At 42.0% G+C, this 19,171-nt stretch overlaps 2 protein-coding genes across 10 annotated transcripts in view; both read left to right on the top strand.

Moving 5' to 3' along the window:
- The first annotated feature begins 1,491 nt into the window (after positions 1 to 1,491).
- Positions 1,492 to 16,031, top strand: plekha4 (pleckstrin homology domain containing A4). 7 transcript variants are annotated; one of them, XM_069155714.1, is made up of 24 exons: positions 1,492 to 1,784; positions 5,115 to 5,133; positions 5,271 to 5,369; positions 5,480 to 5,552; positions 5,651 to 5,751; positions 5,908 to 6,026; positions 6,122 to 6,328; positions 6,443 to 6,740; positions 7,106 to 7,165; positions 7,916 to 8,056; positions 8,765 to 8,824; positions 8,920 to 9,000; positions 9,230 to 9,382; positions 9,538 to 9,636; positions 9,910 to 10,018; positions 10,613 to 10,674; positions 11,041 to 11,145; positions 11,226 to 11,316; positions 11,551 to 11,606; positions 12,169 to 12,303; positions 12,407 to 12,790; positions 13,792 to 13,907; positions 14,004 to 14,113; positions 14,330 to 16,031. In XM_069155714.1, the coding sequence occupies exons 1-24, from the start codon at positions 1,744 to 1,746 to the stop codon at positions 15,547 to 15,549; spliced, it is 3,939 nt and encodes a 1,312-aa protein (XP_069011815.1). In that variant the 5' UTR covers positions 1,492 to 1,743; the 3' UTR covers positions 15,550 to 16,031. The 7 variants fall into 7 exon arrangements, with proteins under 7 accessions (XP_069011815.1, XP_069011813.1, XP_069011812.1 ...); XM_069155712.1 differs by having other exon boundaries at positions 5,115 to 5,184; positions 7,916 to 8,032; XM_069155711.1 differs by having other exon boundaries at positions 5,115 to 5,184.
- Positions 16,032 to 17,107: 1,076 nt separating this feature from the next.
- Positions 17,108 to 19,171, top strand: part of LOC138202043 (liprin-alpha-3-like) — a 28,107-nt gene continuing 26,043 nt past the window's right edge. For all 3 annotated transcript variants that reach the window (XM_069155721.1, XM_069155720.1, XM_069155719.1), the window contains exon 1: positions 17,108 to 17,418. The gene's annotated coding sequence lies outside the window, so the exon portion shown is untranslated. The remainder of the gene's footprint in view (positions 17,419 to 19,171) is intronic.

The following is a 19,171-nucleotide window of genomic DNA, read 5'->3' as shown; positions in this document are numbered from 1 at the left end:
AGTACGGTATATTTTTGTTTACTTTTGGGGTTCATATATTACAGGTTAATGTAAATAGCTATTTGTCCACGGTTAAAAAATAACTATATTTCCCATAAACCAAGTGCCTCTGCTTCCTGCGTGAGAGCGCCCCACAGGTTGTTGAGTGTGTAACAGGAGATGCCAAGGAGCCCTGCAGCTGTCAGTCACCGAGGCTAATTGTGCCGTGTATGCTAAAAGGGAGGGGCCACAAATATCTGCCGGCAGACTGATGTGTTCCCTGTTAGAGCAGGACATCCTGGCCATCCGAGGTCATGACCTTCCTTGTCAAAACCAAATGGCCTGGACATGCGAGATGCTATTTATAAGACGGCATGATTACTATTTGAGTAGTCTTCAGTGTTTTGTGTCGAGGTTGCAGGAATACAGACAACAATAGCATTTACTTTTCGTCACACTGTTCACACATTTAAATATTGTGCCACTAACCAATGGGGCCAGTAGGCTGCTCGCATGTGAGAACAGTTTTAGACTTTACTCTTCTCCTGTTCTTATCATACCACTTAAAATGCCTTTGATATCTTTCTCTTGTACGGCCAGCTTTCTGGAGGCATGTGTAGTGGCCCGCTGCTGTGTATCAGCTCTCACTTTTCCTCAGAGTGCTTTTCTTCTCGGTCTAGGTTTTTGGATATTTGTCAGAACTTTAAATGCTCTCACTCCGTTCACCTTAAAGCACTGTACATCTGTTTTCTTACAGCTGGATTAGTGGAGCACCATTTTTCTTGTGTTCTGCATGCGAGTCGACTGCACTGGACGCACTTCACTTTCTATCTTGAGAATATTTGGAGAACTCCACAAGACGCTGACTCAGTGCAGCAGGAAACCTCAATCAGATCCGACCATCTGTGGAAAATGCTTTTGCTTAATTGTTGAAACCTTTCAAGTTTAGACCAACTAATTATGAGACAATGAGACATCTGATATTTTAATGCGACTTCAGGTATCTTGATTTTCTTTTCTTTTCTTTTTTTTCTTTTCTTTTTTTTACTTTTAAACCTATTGAAATAACCTTTTTGGCCCAAGGTCACACTGTTATCCGGCTCAACGCTTATCTGCTGCACAAATGATAAGCTTGAATGATATGTCAAATTAAACTGATCTATTACAGCTTTATTCTCGACATCAGTTTGCCAGTAAAACAAAACCTTTAAGCCTTTGCGCTCAGCTGTCTCACCGTACCCCTAATACTTTGAATGGTTGGGCCTTGATCGAGAGTGATAATTCAGGAGCGGCCTCCAAATCTCTAATTGTCACAAACCTAAGCGAAGAATTTAAATCATGCAAAGGGCAAAGCAGACAAATGAGAGAACAGCTGTTTTTTTTTTTTTTTGGTAAATTCCTGAGTCACAAACCCACACTCGGCAAAAGACAGAGAGGCTGTCAATGGCAGGGTGAGAGGGAGGGACACTGAGGAAGAAGAAGGAGAAGAAAGAGAAGGGGGAGGAAGAAAGAAGGGGCTCACAGAGAGTGCACTGTTAGAGGACAGTAAAGCAGACAACAGCCAGCGTAGGTAGAGTACCGGACGAACACTGCTGCTACAAGTCAGAACGGAGGGACACAAGTCGGCAACGGAGAGGTGGATTCACACGTACGATGAGAGAAGCGGCTGAAGAGAGTTGGGACTGCTTGGACAACAGGAGCTTGTAGAAGCCAGGAAGAGGGCAGCCAAACCTGAGGAGATGCTGTGAGGGAGCGTGCCAAGTGATGGAGCTTAAAGCAGCCAGCAGGCGGGCGCAATTAGTCAGGTACAGCAATATGGCATCTTTATTATGATTTATGACTCATGTAATTCTGTAAATCTGAACAGTTTCTCAGAAAAATACTTTTAAAAATCAGTTATCCGTATTTAATCATTTATTTCTGTTATCTTAAACGAATGAAATAAAACTTTTCTAACATGTCATTTACTCGAAAGAAATTCTGATGCTCAAGGTTAACAGTATTGTGAAGCAGCGTGGCTATTATGATGTATTATGTGGCTGAAACGTTAAAAGCCCAGTGGGGGACTTTTTTTCATCTCTGATATTCCAGCTGTAGTTACCAAGCACGATTTATGTCAATAAAAAGGCAACTTTACTGCCTTTATCAGTGAGAAATGTGCTGCACACAACAATCCCATGTCCTCATGTTAGAAGCTGAGACAATGGTTTACATCGCTACTTTACTTATCAAGGTCAAATGCATTTTGATGATTTTGTTGACGTTAAGAAGCATGAGAATGTGGGAGACATGCAAATGTTTTTGTTCAAAGAGAGAGAGGATTATTTTCCTGACCAATGTATTCAACATGCTCCGTGTACAACTTCACATGATGCTTTAGAGTCCTCGGGCATTACAAAGCGCACTCTGTGTCGTACACAGACCCACCGTTTGTCCTCCCCTCCATCCCTCTTTAGCATTTTAAGTCTACTCCTCTCCGAGCGAATGACCTCCACTGATTAAGGAGATTTTCCAAATTTTTCACAACACCCACATAACCCCCAGCGGCTATAAAGTTGTTCGTCTCCGACAAAGACATGATTGTTTTCTCGCGTTTACTCCGCGTCTCAGTGGTGGAGGATTGCGGTTGATGCCGACTTAGATTGTGGATACTGAACCCATGTCAAACCTCTGGGTCACCCACCACGAGTGCTGGTGGAGGCTCAGTGTGAGATGTTTCACATGATTTGTATCTCCAGGGTCATCTGTATTACTCTTTCATGAAGATCAACCGCGAGCTTAAGTTTAGATACACTGTTAAATTAAGCTTTGTTAAAGTAGCCTCAAAAGGTGTAACTTGAAAAAGCTGAGAACCAACTTAGAAATCTAAATAAAGATTTTTTTTCAGCAGTTAAATGAGTTCGTAATTAGAGTGATTGTGGTGTCAAATATAACACGCATACACGTTCATGGGAGGCTGCGGCTCAGACGGTAGAGTGGGTTGCACACTAATCGGAAGGTTGGTGGTTCGATCCCCAGCTCCTCCTGTCCACATGCCTAAGCGTCCTTGAGCAAGACACTGAACTCTAAGTTGCTCCCGATGGTGTACCATCAGTGTGTGAATGTGCTCCTGATGGCAGCACCTTGCATGGTGATCTGTCTCATTAGTGTGTGTGTGAGTGGGTGAATGGGAAAACCATGTTAAAGCGCTTTGAGACCGAAAGGTGATAAAGCGCTATACAAGTACAGACAATTTACATATATACACACATAAATATAAACAGAGTGTGTACATACATAAAGCAGTTTTGCCTAAAAAGGCAATTAAGGAATATATTTTTTTTCTGCTATTGCAGATAAAGAAAGGTAGTATAAAAAAAAATATATGGACTTCTGGAGATAGAAGAAAGTAGTCTGGCACTGTGTGGGAATTTATGAAGAAAATTTTTGCTGTAATATGTAAAGAAAATGTTACTTTCTGTAGTAGTAGTACTGTAAGATAGATCTTAATTGTACGAATATTCCATCATTACGACCTGACAGAGAAACCTTTTTTAAACTGCAAATTTAGAAAATATTGACCTAGCATATGACTCTCTTAAACTAAGTGATATATAAAACAGAAGTTAAAATGGCACTATTACCCAGTAATAACAATATTTATTGTATAAGAAAAAATGACACCAGGTCCTAGTACAGAAGCATTAACAGCACACTATAGCTAAAATATTAAAGCAAAAGATTATCATTAGATTATTAATACTGAAGCATTGGTGTGTAAGCAGCATGTTGCTTTTGAAGCTGCTGCAATTGGAGCTAGTTTGAACTACTTTATACAGTTTTATATCCAGGGGCAGCAGATAAATGTGAGGGGTTGTCAGATAATGACTGAGAGGAAAGAAGAAAAAGCTCTGATCCACAAATACATTTTCAGTTTCTGGACTTTTTCCTCTAACCATTGATTTTTGGAGAGATATCGGATCATAACATTTTTTGGGGAAATTAAACCATGGTGAGAAGTTTACAGAAAAATTACTATTTGGTGGCGCTGTTAAGAACTCTAAAATGGGACCGCGACTACACCCTGATTTCTGTTAGACATCAGAAGATAAAAAAGGTTGGAGACTATCGATTTGATCCCGTGTTGTATTTTAAAGCTTGTTATGCTATTCATCGAGTCATTGAGTCTTCACCTATTGTGTAATTAAAGCTGCAAAATAAAAATAAAATGGAGTGGAGCGGAATGTACAATATTTCTGTCTGAAATGTGGAGTGGAAGTATGAAGTAGAAAAAAAATGAATACCTCTAAATTGTACTTAGGTACATGTTACCTTCCACCACTGCAAATACGCTGATGAATCCCTGAGAGTTGGCATGACTCTGACACCGTGAGGCTCGTCCCTCTTTGCACATTTGTCTTCAACGTGCCACTTTACTTTCCCGGCACTCTTTTAATTTGGTTTTCTGCCCTCAGCAGTCCACGCTGCAGTCCTGCAGTATGGAACACATTTCAAATCTCGTCTCTCATACCGGCCCGTCCCTGCTGCCAGATTGGTTTTCACACAGTCCCGGCCCCTCCCTGCTACCACGGCGACGCAGCTGTCACCTGTCAGTTTCATGGCAGGGATGCGTGCCAGCCTGTTATGGCTCAGAATAGAATTGCGGGAGAGTTTTGCTGGAAGTGGGAGAGCGCAGCACCGAGTCTCTGAAAGAATGAACAGTTGACCAGGAAAAGAAATCTCAACTATATAAGAATGTGGCATGTGTGTATTCGGAGGTTAAAGGGTGCTGTTCATGGGAGACACTGACTGTTCCTGCAGAGAGAGACTCTGGCTCAGACTGTATTGGTAAGGCCTCTTGTCATAGCCACACCAACACCCACTAGCTAATTTAAGTCAGCTACATTACAGGGAGTTGTTGTTTAGTACTGCTTACTATTCTATCTTTTTTTTATTTTAATATATTTAGGAGGTTATGTTAAACTTTGATTGATATTTTCTTCATATCTCATCTGAAAAAACATTGAATTACATGTGAAATTGTATGTGTGACCACTGTATCTTCTCATTCTCAACTTCTCCATTTTCTCTGTCTTTTTTGTTTGTTTGTTTGTTTGTTTGTTTGTTTTACTGTTTTTTTGTTTATTTCCCTGCAGAATGGATGACCAGGACAGAGTAAGCCAAGCATCCAGCGTGGCCACAATTTCCTATTTTCCAGTTATAAAGGTTTTTTTTTAGTTGGCATGTCTTTTTGTCACTTTTAAAGCATACAAATGTGCATAATAATCTATTATTACCTCTTCTGGTAACAGGAGAGTGATGGAAAGGTGCAAACATTTGGGAAACGATGCCAGGCTGCCAAGAGAGACCCCAACTGCCCTGTGGTCATCAGAGGATGGCTCAACAAAAAAGTAATTTGGCATAATTTTGTTCTGTGATCTGCTAAAAAAAATGTAGAAGAAAGAAGAGTGTGTGACCAAATTGTGCAAAGAGCAGAACCTAATTAATCTTCCCTCTGCAGGACAGCTCTGGTTTGAAGCTTTGGAAGAGGAGATGGTTTGTCCTCTCGAACTTCTGTCTGTTTTACTACAAAGGTAGAATCCACAGTTGTAGACCAGCAAGTTGTCTGACTGGATGAAATGTACAATAATGCATCTCTTATTTTGTTCTCTTCTTTTCTGTCCTCCATCAGACAGCAGAGAAGAATCTGTGCTGGGCAGCATCCCACTCCCAAGCTACAAAATCCTGTTTTGCACGCCGCGAGAATGCAAGAACAGAAAGTTCACCTTCAAGGTACTCATGATTATTATTATTATTTTTTTTTAAATTTTTTTTTTTATATATAAATAAAGTATAAATAAAAAGTTTATAAATAAAATTTGTTTTACTGGTAAAAAAAAAAAAATAGCTTCTCTACATGACTTTGAACATATACTTGTGAATAACCAGGTGGTGCACCAGGGAATGCGCTCTTATTACTTCAGTGCTGACACTCAGGAGGATATGTTGGGATGGGTTCGAGCCCTCAGTCAGTCTGCAGCAATGGAGCCAGACAGCTCCCTGAACAGGTACCACTATATTCACTGCTGACATGAGGTTTTAGATACTGAATATTATGATAGCAGTTCATAGGTGTTTTTCTGTCCTTCTCTAATTCTCTCAGGCGCTGCTCAAGTTATCAGGATTTTACACAGATAGGTGGCAGCAGTGAATCAGTGGACTTCCCTAAATCCCCCTCTGATGAAGAGGGTTCCTCCCAAAAGCGCAGGCACGTCAGCCGGACACTGAGTGAACCGAGTCAGCTCAGTGGTGGGAGGATGGGGATCTCAGAGCCGAGGGAGCGGCGGCGTGTACATCAGAGAAACAGCAGGTTGTTAAATCATCTCTCTGTGTGAACGGCACATCCTGGTTCACTTAAAAGGTATATCTGAGAAAGGTCTGAGTTTGGCATTCTGTTCTTCTTTTTCTGGTGTTTTCACAACAGAACGCCGAGCCCTCCCGACTCCAGCAGAAGAAGACTGTTTGGTCCAAACACAGAGGAGGATTCTCTTCCCGGCCAAAACACACCACCACAAACAGACATTTATGGGACAGGTTCTTTGACCTCGAGGGGTCAACTGGGGTCACGACCTCATACACCAGTGGGAAGGGTTGACATTCGACCCCATGACAACCCGGTCATGGGGCCACAGACCCTGTACTATGCACCTGCCTCACCTCAGCTGGAGTTCAAATCCAACCCTACAACTCCAGTCACAGAAAGGTGGCAAAGCCTAAGCAAGGTCAGGACTTATTTTTGTTTGTCAAGACCCTAATTTCAAATGAATATCATTGTGTGTCACACTGTTTTTATATTTAATTATTGCTATAAAGGATCCAATTTTACACATGAAGTTAATAGAAGGTAATACAGAATATCACTGCCCGTTAAAACAGTTGTATAATATCTCTGGAGGAGCTTTTCAAAGTTTTAAACATAACCCTGATTATGTCATGTAATCAAAAATTACTTTTTAAAAAAAGCCTTTAAAACTGAGGGTGTGGCAGTAAAAGGAATATGGAGAAATGGAGGTCTAAATAAAGACCGTATTAGAGAATTGAGGGGAATCGTAAATTGTAGACACCTTAACTTATACTTTGTTAACAGCCTGTCCCTACATATGGTTCTGTCCATCATACACCGAGTGGGCGAAGACCTTTGGGAAAGGTAACTATATAAAAATATATTTATATCCATGCTAGTTTGCAGCACATTACAACTATTGAGTAAAGTGTAATAACCCAGTATCACACCCAAGCATGAAATACACACATCAGCCCACTAGAGGATAAAGTGCAAGAGTGACATTTTGCGTTGCCTTGGCGTGAAAAGTAAGTTGCCTTAGGTTGGTGAAGTTTAGCGAAAGATCATTGTTTAAGTTAAATTAAGCAATTTTACCTATAGTGACGATATACGTCAAGTTTTAAGATACTTTACATATTTTACATCAGTAAAATACATTACGTTATCCAAGTAATTTACTTACAGAAATCCATGTTGAATTTAGCTGCTTCACAAACATCCAGGTGAAGGTCCTGTGTTTGTTCCATCCAGCCATCCCGACCTGCCATATACGTGGACTTTATCGTCTTTGTAGCTCTGCAATGAGATCAGGATGGTCATACATGTGTGTACTTCTCACACCCAGGCAGAGCAGAATGTGTCACATCCTCTAGTGGACTGACAGGTGTATTACACACTCGGCATGAGTGTAAACCGTTATCAGTAATTCTTAATTTTATTGAGTGAAACGTACTATAACAGGTTATTGAAGTCACTAATAACATGCTTTTAAAAAATTTAAAAAAAAAACCAATAGTAGTTAAAAACTCTGTTGCATTGGTCTTTGAACAAAGACGTCAGTACGTTTTCTTTAATATCATGCATTCTCTTTTCACGTACACGCTGTCTCTACAGAGCTACTCTACAGGGGCACATGCAGACTTACTGCCTCCTTTACCCCCCTCATCGAGAGCCCCCCAACCCCCACAACACCACCACCACCATCATCACCATCACCGCAGCCATTTATCTGTGTGTGTGCTACCGCCAGCTATGGTACAGCCCGACCGGCTGAGCTGTGCTGTGTTCTTATGGCCGTTTGTGTGGTACAACTGTCAATGGTGTTGTGATGTTTTATATTTGTTTTATGTTGCCCTCCCAAAAACAAAACAAAAAAACAGTCTAAACTATGCCGTCTTTAACAAAAGGACTCTAAGAGTTTTGGCAACAACATTTGTATTATCCTGTGATATTGTCCTGTATGTCGCTGACTTGTTTCATGTCCATGTCACTGTTTTGTAACTAACTGTCACAGTTTAAACTTTTTGTGTTACTAATAAATCATATCTTTGTTATTATTATTATTATTGTGTTTAGTACTATCATACCTGAGGTCGTTATATCTATACTTTAGGTTTTGTCTGAGGAGTACTGCCAGGATTATGCTAAATTTAATGACTAGTAAAGTTGACGATTACCAAATTACAAATGCATCATGTTATGATACTTTGAATAATGATTTTCCAGTTTCATGACAGAGCTCCTAATACGTGGCTGTAGCGTGCTGAAGCTTGTGCAGTGCTCTGTTGAAACAGCTTAATCTTAACATTTTAGCACTAACATTAAATCCCTGAAGCATTACCCAACACACAATATCCCAAATAAATGTTTACTTTGGTGAGAGTAATATTTCTTAAAAGATTAAAGGGATTTCCTAAAAATGTATAAATTGTATGTACAAACAATGACTTCGATGCTTTTCAGGCGCCGAAACCTGACCCAAGGGATTTGCCACCAATCCGGCCTCTTGAAAGTGAGGCAGATGTGAGTATTCAAAATTACAGGATGTGGATGTCTCTGCAGCATTTTATTACATATTTTTTCTCTGAGTACATACGAGTTTGATTTTCCCTCCTCAGGCTGTGTTGACGAGGCTGTGTGGCTGTGACAAGCTGCTACAGTCTCTGTCTATAGAACTGGCCCAGCTACAAATAGACAAGGTTAGTAAAAACAACACATCAACATGTTTAAGGCTGTTTTGACGATACATGACTAATACCCAATCCCACTCATGAATGGCAAACAAAAATGGACATTGTCTCCAGGGCTAAAAAGTGAAGTCCCTTAAAGCGCAATGTCACTAAGGGCCACAAGGGGCTGGCTCTAAATTACCTCTGGCCCCAATAGACTCCCTGTACAAATATAAGAAACCTTATGTATCTCTTGCAGGACAGCGTCCAGTGTGCGTTAGAAGTGTCCAGGCTGCAACTGGAAGAGTGGAAGAGTCAGGGGCCGCGGGCCCACGAAGAAGCACTGACCCAGAAGGCTTTGCTACAAGAAGAGCTGGTCACGATCCGCGCCAGAATGTGTGACGTATCACTGGTGTGTAAACCAACAAGCAAAGAGACCATTTTGCTGTTATGTCACGTATCATTATATAGATTCTCTTGTTTGTTTGTTCTTGTTTGTTAACTTGTTTTCAGATTCATTATAGATTTTTTTGTATTGTTTACAAATCCTCTAATCTTTATGTTCAGGAAATGGAGCAAGTTTGGAGTCAATATGAGCGAATGGAGAGTGAACTGTCTGTTATCCGTTCACACCTTCAGCACATCTGTAACTTTGGAATGCCACAGGTATTTGTAAACTACAAGGCACTAATTCTTTCATGAATATTTTTTTTAGTTTTATTACTATATAGTGAGCTTCGTTAACATGTGTGCTGCATCTATTCAAAAGGTCTCATCTTTGAGGACGCTCATTCATAACCGAAGATAAATATTTTAGACCTTTTAGATTTGTTTCATGTCTCAGAGTGGTAGACCCATGACCTTAATGTCATGGATGTCTTTCGACCAAACCTCACGTTCATGCCTAAAAATATTTATAAGAGTCAGTTTCATCTACAGGAGCAGTCTCAGGCTCAGAGAGAGCTGTGGATGATGGAGGACATCCTTGCTGGACTGAAGATCAATAGGGATCAGTTCCGCTTCCTGCTGGGACTACAGAGACACCACAGTAAGCATCAGATACTCCTACTGTAATGTTTACAGTCTTGATGTGGATCTATATCCTACTGTAAATTTCTGTTTCTGGTAAATTATAACAGCGGAGTTTTGCCTGAATCTTTTAGAGTGTGTTAATGGCTTCATTTATGAGCAACGCAAAACAAAAGAAAAAGCTACTGTGCTGGACTTGTGATGTCAAGGCAACAAAACCACAACTCTGCATCAGATACTGCATAGATATTCAAAAATGTAAATGTAAATAGGCTTTTCCATTTTGCCTCTTGGTCACCCCCTTATAACACATAAAATTGCAGCTATCTTATCGGTTTATCCAAACAACACTTCATTGTAGAATAGCCTCTCAGTTTAGCTAAAATGAAAACATCTCCTCTGCACACAGAAATTAATGAATGATGACTTTAGACTGAATAAGAAAATGTGAATCCTCTTCTTCGCCTGTATGAAATCTTCAAAATCCAAATAATTGCTTTGTGCTGCCACTTGGGGTCACCAATGTGTTTCCTGGTCCATCTTGGTTATGCACATGAAACCTGACAATAAATGAACTGTGTCAACACAATGACCTTTTCTGTCTCCCCCTCAGTGTTCCAGTCCACAGCTCCACATCCTGGATCCCCTGGCTCTCCCACAGAAAGGCTGCCAATGGTACGAGTGTCCTGTCTGTTGTTTCTTTTGTCAGTTGCCCCTGACGTTCGCTCTCTGCTTTATGAACAAATGCGGATTTGTTTTCGACTCCAGGCGATGGTTAAATCAATCTGCTGGCATCTGCCAACTTGATCTTTGAGCCCACAGGTGTTTCTTACAGCAGCCTTTGGATTCAACTCGTAACATCTGAAGCATTCATGATATTTGGCTAACTGAATCAGAAAGAAGGAATCGCACTGTATTGACATAACTGCAGGCTCCAGTCAGGGTTGCATTTGGTTTTATCAGTCTGGCATTGATACAAAAGGACCTTGCATCATGGCTTCACACTTTTGATCACATCCCTTGTGACTATGATCCCTGCAGGATGTGGAACAGGAACTACCAGTCCGCCCACCGTTACCCCATGAGCTACAGGAATGCCACCAAACCAGGGATCAGGGCCACGGCTGGACAGAGTCGCCATATGAGGTGGGAAATTTAGACATATGCACTGACAAACACAATCAAGTTTGACGATATTTTCACATTTTTCTATGCTTGTGTTTCAGGGAATCTACAGCCACACTGTTGAGCCTATACACAGACAAGGAAACAGCCAGCCTGACCTCCTTCATGTGAAAGCACAAAGAGACGCACCCGGTTGGCACATATAAACAAATAAGAGTGATATCAATACAGTGTGCTGTATATTCATATTTTCTGTCACATCTATTAATAATTACTTTAATAGATGTTTTAGGCAAAATGCTCAATCGTTCAACCTTCCCCCCCTCACGTTTCCAATTTCTCTCTCTTCCTGTCACTCTCTCCTTCCACTCATCCTCTCTCACTCCCTCCATCCGTGTCTATTCTCTATTTTCATTTCATCGTTAGACTCGCAGTCTACTTCAAAGTGGATCCCACCAGACGCAACAAACCAATCAACCAAGGTTTGATTCTTCCTAATTTCCTGTATGCTGGTGTGCAATGTGATCCAAAATGCTCCAAATATAGAAGCAGTCAAAGCTGATTTTTCCCTCATCGCAATCACAGCCAAATTCCATTTCTTTGATTCGCTCATCTGTCTTGCAATTAGGGCATGTTGCAGTGCCTTTTGTAGCCGAGAGGGGGAGGCAGAGGCTCGTATCTCAATACAGTGGCTCACTCGTCTCACTTCAACTACCCAACCCCCCTTTCTCACATGCACACATATACAGTATACATATACATATAAATATACATATACATATATATGTACTGCATATATAAACGTAGCATGCAAGCAGCCATCCATATTCTCATGTGCACACACACCTCTGAGCAAACCGATGCAAGCACAAAGCCGTAAAAAAAATTTCCCCTCGGAGATTAATAAAGTAACTACATAACCTAACCTAACCTAATGATCATCTATTTAATGCCAGTCGTGGATTCTGGCTTTTTACGTGCAGGTTTCTGAAGGTGCAGTGTTCATAAATGACTCATATTCTAAAGAGCATATGTCTTTTCTAGAAGATGAAGATGAAGATGAGTGAAGAGGAGCAGATCGAGAGAATGAAGAGGAATCAGGAGAGGTTGACTAATAGGAAGAAACCTCCCATACCCACCCCAGGTTCCCAAACCCAGAGTTCAGAGACAAGAGAGGAGGTCTGCCAGATTATTATTATTAGTTATATGTATAACTGACTGAATCACGACATTATACTGTATACCAACGCACATTTACCGATTTATCTTGGTATTTCCTCAGGCCCCCTTTCCCTTAAGGGTGACCAGAGTTGTTACAGCTGTACTACCATCCTCTCTCGTGGCCAGACGAGTTTCTGTTGAGGATCCCCCGGCTGAGCTTGACACTCCACTACTCGAGCAGATCCCACCCGAGATGCAGCAAAGAATGACTGAGCAGAGGAAAAAACTGTTGAACAAGCCACCCAGACGGCTGTTGTTGGACAGCCCTGATCAAAGCCGGTCCTCGGTCGAGATGCGCCAGGGTCAGCCCGTCAAAAAGACAAGCAGACAGCAGCATCAAGGAGCGTCAGAGAAGTCAGAAGTGAGCAGAACTGAGGGTGGAGAGACCTCGAGCAATCAAGACCAAGCAGGTTCGGGAAGTGGAAGTGCAAGCTTAGATGTCCGGGTAAGAAAGACTGAAATATCATTAAGGGTGTTTTGACACCTTAAAAGTCCAGACCAAGGTCATGTTTTTGTTACAGTGTATACATTTGATTCAGATAGTTTTGGTTTCCAAATTGCAATTTAGTGAGCGCACTAAAGAACTTTGCAAGCCTACGTCCTGTCATCATCACTTATGTGGGCTGCATCTCCAAACCAAAGACTGGTTTGTAGCCAGGCGTGGATCGACCATTAGCCTTTTCCATTTTAATGGAGAAAAACGGATGAACAGATTCATTTCATTGCTACAATACTATTGTTATTGAAGCAATACTACCAGCACTTATTTTTCTCTTGAAATGTTTCTGTTGAGGATTCTTTCCGAAAATAAGTCATATGCTGCCGCAATGTTATGCTTTGCTTTTTCAAAGTTAACGTTTTCTTTGTCAGACCATATATAAGTCCCTACCTCTCCCCATGCAGCTATCGCAGCTATTTTTGCTCTTTTTTTTTCAGTTCTTTGTCATCTTCTATTGTTAAATGGGTGATAATAGTCTGCCTCAACTTTTTGTAATTGGTCCGAAAGTTTGAACCATCCAGTGTGTTTTCATACTGCAAACAAACCAAACGATGGTTCCGTTTGATCTGGAGTAAGCCTACTTCATTTCGGATCACATTTTGGCCCATTGGTCCAGACAGTGGTCCGAGGCACCTTTCACACCTTTTCGGCTTGGTTCGGACCAAAGAGAGATAATGCATGATTTTGTGTAGCGTAATTCTAAACAAAACATTTGTTCGAAATCATGCTTATGAAGAATTCTATTAAAAAGAGAGAAAATTTGTTTTTTGGAATCATTAACAAACGCCTGATGTGCTCAGGATGTTAGGGTTCTCGCTCATTGCAGATTCCTTCACATTAATATTTGCTGTCATTACCGTGCTAAAAATGATTCATTGCACTGATAGTTTTCCTATTAGGCAAGGTCATTGTGATATGTCCATTTTAATGTAAAACTGCTTGAACAGGCAGAAGAACAGTCAGCTGCCGCTCTGACCCCTGTCACGGACCTCTGTCTGACCCCTGAACAGCGAGAGGCCAAGCTCCGACGAGTGGAACGAATACGAGAGCGAGTTATACGGAGGTGGGGGTTTGTTTTTCTTTTGTTTAATTGTTTGTATATGCGCTTTATGTAGATGGTCCCCACAAACTGGTTGTTGTCTGTCTATCCATCTATCAGCGCAGTCAGAGAGAGTGCTACTACACACAGTCACATCCCAGTCAGCGGACCATGGAAAGAAGTTCACCAGGGTCCCTCTGAATCGGCTAGGAAACAAAGGATGAAAGCAGGTACTTCTTTTACCTAGACAAATTCAAAAAAGTTAAGTATGACATTAAGTTGCAAATATTACGTTACAGTTTAACCAATTTTCTTTGTAATCGCATGATTAATTATTTTCATACTATGGAAATTAGCCTTTACTGACCATTAGCTATTCAAGATCTACTGCAGAGTCAACTGATGTTCTATAAACAAATTCTGCCCCGTTTTTTTCCTGTTTTCAGGCCACGACTCTCACGATGGCTACGGAAGCTGTGGGGATAACTTCAGAAGCTCTGCAGAGCTTCAGCTTTCTCGTGCAACATCTCAGGATGAAGATGCAGAACATGAGCATGTTACCAAATTTAAAAGTCAGGCCAGGTGTGGGAACAAAACACAGCACAGGGGGAGACCGGGGGTTGCCAAAACTAAAATCAAACGCCCAGCGTCACCATATCACATCTCATCCATGACAGTCTACCAGAGAGACGGAGCCAACGGGTTTATAGGTTGCAAAGATGATGAGCAGGAAAAGCTTGAAGAACATGCCGATGATGACAATGAAAGTAATCTCAAGTCCACTGATCTGAGAGCCAAGTGGTTCCTGTCCACCAACCAGTGGCAGGGGTTCGTACCTTTGCAGATCCCTGACATAGAAACACTGTGCATTGAAGAGACGGCAGACATCGACAACCAACCGGCTTCCTCTGATGACATCACCGATTCCAACGATATGTCATCAACAGTGAGTGAAAGCTTAGCGAAAATGAAAGAGAACCATTCACTCTTCTATAAGATTGCATGTGACATCAGTATTTCAGACTCAGACATCACAAAGAATGATGGGAATTCATCTGCTCAAGTACCATCGAGGACAGAAGATGAAGAAGCCCTGTTGATCACTGAATCTGTGCCGGTTGAAGCGACCAGTAAAGTTGGCAGATCATCTAACCAAGACAGCAAGGATTCCTGTCAACATCTGTCATCAGACAATAATGACATTAATCTAACAGATAACAAAACCCAAGATTCCACAGTGGAAATCCAAGAGAAAGCAGAGTTAGAGATTTCTGTGAATCCAGCAAAGGAGACATGTGTTTCTGAAAATATCATTCCAAAAGAATGTGAGGACGACTCGGGGCAAGAAAGCCAACTGGAGGGTAGAGAAACTATCGATGGAGCTTGTGCTCGGGACGTTGGTTCTGATCACGCGGTGGAGGAATGTGCAAAGACAAGAGGGGAGCGCAGCGGGACGAATGAGTCAGAAGACAAGAAGGAGGACCAAGAGAGATCTGAAGCACTGAAGAGATGTACCAGTTTAAGTGAGGGGAACAACCAGACTGTGCAAGAACGAAGCGACAAACACTCCGTGTCTCTGTCCAGCTCTGCGTACGAGGGCAGGAGTGTGACTCGGAGCGCCTCTTTTGGGAAGGCGAGAGTAACAGTATTAAGGACAAGTTTGTAGACGCAAGAACAGTGAGGGCTTAAGGAGCTTAAGTGAACGAAGGACAAGAACACAGTGAAATGATTTATTGTAATGGAAAATGTCAGAGGAGGAGGATTTCCACTGACTGAAGGAGTTTGGACCTAACTTTGATCTCGAAATTCTATAACTGGAACATTCAATATCAGAAAAAGACATAATATTTGGTAAACTTGAACATTTCCATTAGTCATAATAGGAAAATCTTAATATTTCATCAAAACAAACTATGTAATCAAATATAGTGTTGTTCTTGCAGTTGATGGTAAACATCAAATACCTTATGTATAACTGCAGTTATTTTAACACATTCATTCCTCTCAAAATATGCATCTAACATAACATAGGAATAATAGATGGTGGCTGCTTTTGGTTGGCAACATAACCCTGTTATTGTCGCTGTAACAAGATGTGTTTTGTATCTCAGGTATCGTGATTAATAAACATGCTGTGTGCTACATCGAGACACAGACTCCAGCTTTATATGTGCAAAGAATCACATTAATGTTACATCCTTTTTTTTTCCCCCGATGAAGGTCCCCAGGTGCTCGGTCGCTGCTCTCTGAGGAGACTTGATGCAGAATTACACGGCGCCTCTGAAAATGCCTTTGTCACTTTAAATCCTTGCCGTGTCTCAGTCGATGACATCATTGTCTGAGAACACATTACATCACCCCTTCCCAGGCTCTCTCTCTCTCTTAAAGACAGCACCACCTTATGTTTACTGAGCCCCCCACACACATACACACACACATGCAAACATATATAGAGAGAGAGATGGACCTACTGATCTGTTTACAAATTTGATATCATTATGAACATGCATATTAATCACTGTGAAGATCAAATTTTGTGTATGGGCTGAATTCATTTTTTGGGGGATGTTAAATTAAAGACAGCAGTCATAGGTATGGCCAGTTTCATAATTAGATGGATTAACATTAACTGTAAAGATATTCCTGCTATGATTTAATGTCACTGGCATGTGCCCCACCACACTATACACACTGAAGGCATTCCTGGATATATCATAAGTGAGAGTCTCTGTCTATTCTGACATACAGTATTCAGACATCAAAGATACTGTGTTTGCTGCAGAATTGGGAAACGTTTATGCTCAATATGTGAACAATTGTCATTTATGTAGACTGCTTCCATAAAATGTATTGCATATAATGCATTACTTAACTGTTATAGCTCAGAATATTGGCGTATACGCCCGATACATGAGCTTTTCTAATGGTCTGAAGTTCGGCCTGTGGAGCATCACCCCACAGCTTTCTTATACAATGCACAGATATAATACTGGTTTATTATCAACAAATAGATAAGCACTGTATTTGTGTTGAACTGGTGAATTTGTGCACACGATGCGGCTCAAAAAAGGGCAGGATGCGCAAGTGTCAGGGTAAATGTGTGTCTGTTAGTTGGCTCTTGTCTCTGATATACATACACACTGTATAATTAATCAGGTGTTTGATTGGCCTGCGAGTGCGCGCGAGTGCGTGGCGCGCGCGTAAATCACAGAGATGCGGAGAATGCTGAGAGAATGTTTCTTTAAGACCCATTACCTTCCAATCCGACAGAGGGGGAGTCCGTGGTAAGGTGGCGTATCGTCTCTCTTCGCGTCCCCTTCCTCGCCGTTTACATGTGGAAAAAGAGAGACAGAGGGGGTGGGGGGGAAAAACACACACCGTGAGCTTTTAGGCTATACTCCGCTTTTTCTGGATGAGGGGCGCGCACACACACACACACACACACGCACACACACCGAGGCAGGAACCGCGGTGATGGACCTAAGGAATATTTGACATCAAACATGGACACTACAGGCTCCCCCCGATGACTGTGGTAAGGATGCAACTTCACGCCGCCCCATCGCAAAACCAGTTTCCATCGAGGGGGAGAATAATATTCATCGAAAGACGCACGAGAGGAATGTGCATGCACTGATGTATCGATGCATGTGTGCGTGCACGCGTGCGATAACAAGTACCTAACATTGTGTTGCCAAGGATTTAGAGGGAGGGGGGCTGTATGTGTATGCGTGTGTACGCGCGTGCGTGCGTGCGTGTGCGCGTGTGCGTGTGTGTGTGTGTGTGTGTGTTTGGGGGATCTTTTTGAATGGAAGCAAATAGGCTTATATTAGATGGACTATGCAGCGCTTGGTGCCCATGTCGGTGTCAGGCATTGACAGGTGTGTTGGCAGCACACAGCACGATATATGTAGGGCGCGCTTGCTCGCTCCCGTTTGCATACAGTTAGGCGAGGTGATAGATACTCGGGAGAGAGAGACAGAGAGAGACAGAGAGAGAGAGAGCGAGAGAGAATCCTCTTAAATATCATAAGATGCCACTGTATATTGTGTTGCTTGTAATTAATCATGGCTGCAACTAAGCTGCTCGCCGTTGGGAGTCTTTGTAGTCAAAACCACCCAGTTCGTCTCACTACTGTCACTGGCCCTATGGGGTTGCTTATAATTCTATAATGTCTGGGGAAAAAAAAGGCAGCCCCCCCCCCCCCCCCCCACCATCGCTGATAATGTGCGAGGAGTATAGTCTATTTTTGGGGCCATCCTCCTGACGTGACGCTTATTCCACAGTCTTTTAGGATCTCTGTGGAACAGACGTGGATTCGTCTGCCTTCGTGGTCAATTTTAAACACACGAGGGGACACAATTTCGAGGTGCCTCCGCTACACAGCTGCCGAGCTGCTTACTATAAAAAAATAAATAAATTAAAAAATTAAAAAAAAATGTAGATCTGCGCGTGCGCGATCGTGTGCCTGCCACCAAATGGTCTTTCCTCCATACATTCAAAAATGGAGGTATATATATATATATATATATATATATGGCCACAGTTAAGTCGAGCCGTCATCTGGAGAGCCTCGTCGTTTTCCCGCTAGCCCGGTGTGCAGTGTGGATGCCAGCGCGCTAATAATAAAAAAAAAAAAAATTAAAAAAAATTAAAGAAAGAAAGAAGCGTGCTACAGTCCCGGATCCCGGTGCTTTCATTCCCTCCACCCAGCTGCCGACAATCACTTATCGATTCCAATGATGCGTTTCTTGCCCATGGGGTACCGTTTCATGGTATTAGGAGAGGAGGGGAGAGGAGAGGAGAGAAGATGATGGGAGGAGGCGCGGGGGGGGGGGGAAAGAACCTTCATTATTACTCGCTATATATGCTGTGCTTTTATTGAAACGCATCCGACATGCTCGCATTCTTTTTTCGCTGTGAAGCTGACTTTTAACTGGATGTATATATATATTCAGAAAAAAATAAATCGCCCAGACCCTCATTCTTCAGTTGCTCATTGTCGGCGGCTGTGGGAGCCTGCAAACCCCCTCTCCCCGCCCCAGTGTCTGGTGGAGAAGAGCTGCTTTTGCTGCCCCCCCCCCCCCTCTCTCTCTCTCTCACACACACACACACACACACACACACACACACACACACACACACACACACACACAACAAGGATATTTCCCTTTGCCCATTTTTCAGAGAGAGGGAATATTTAGTAATATGATACAGCGCCTAATTAGGGGCTTGTCCTAATTGGTAAATGTATATCATATGTGCAAGTCTAACAACTAAATACTGTA

The sequence above is a fragment of the Embiotoca jacksoni genome, unplaced genomic scaffold (genome assembly GCF_022577435.1).
Source record: "Embiotoca jacksoni isolate LCO1_2020_lvr unplaced genomic scaffold, fEmbJac1.0.p SCAF_20, whole genome shotgun sequence".
In the NCBI taxonomy this organism is placed as follows: Eukaryota; Metazoa; Chordata; class Actinopteri; family Embiotocidae; genus Embiotoca; species Embiotoca jacksoni.
This window is presented reverse-complemented; position numbering and strand designations above follow the sequence as displayed.

Coding starts and splice junctions, on each gene's coding strand:
- plekha4 (XM_069155711.1), top strand. CDS start 1,744: ATGGAGCTTAAAGCAGCCAGCAGGCGGGCGCAATTAGTCAG. Junction 5,370..5,479: donor GAGGATGGCTCAACAAAAAA/GTAATTTGGCAT, acceptor TTCCCTCTGCAG/GACAGCTCTGGTTTGAAGCT. Junction 11,317..11,550: donor AGCACAAAGAGACGCACCCG/GTTGGCACATAT, acceptor TTTCATCGTTAG/ACTCGCAGTCTACTTCAAAG.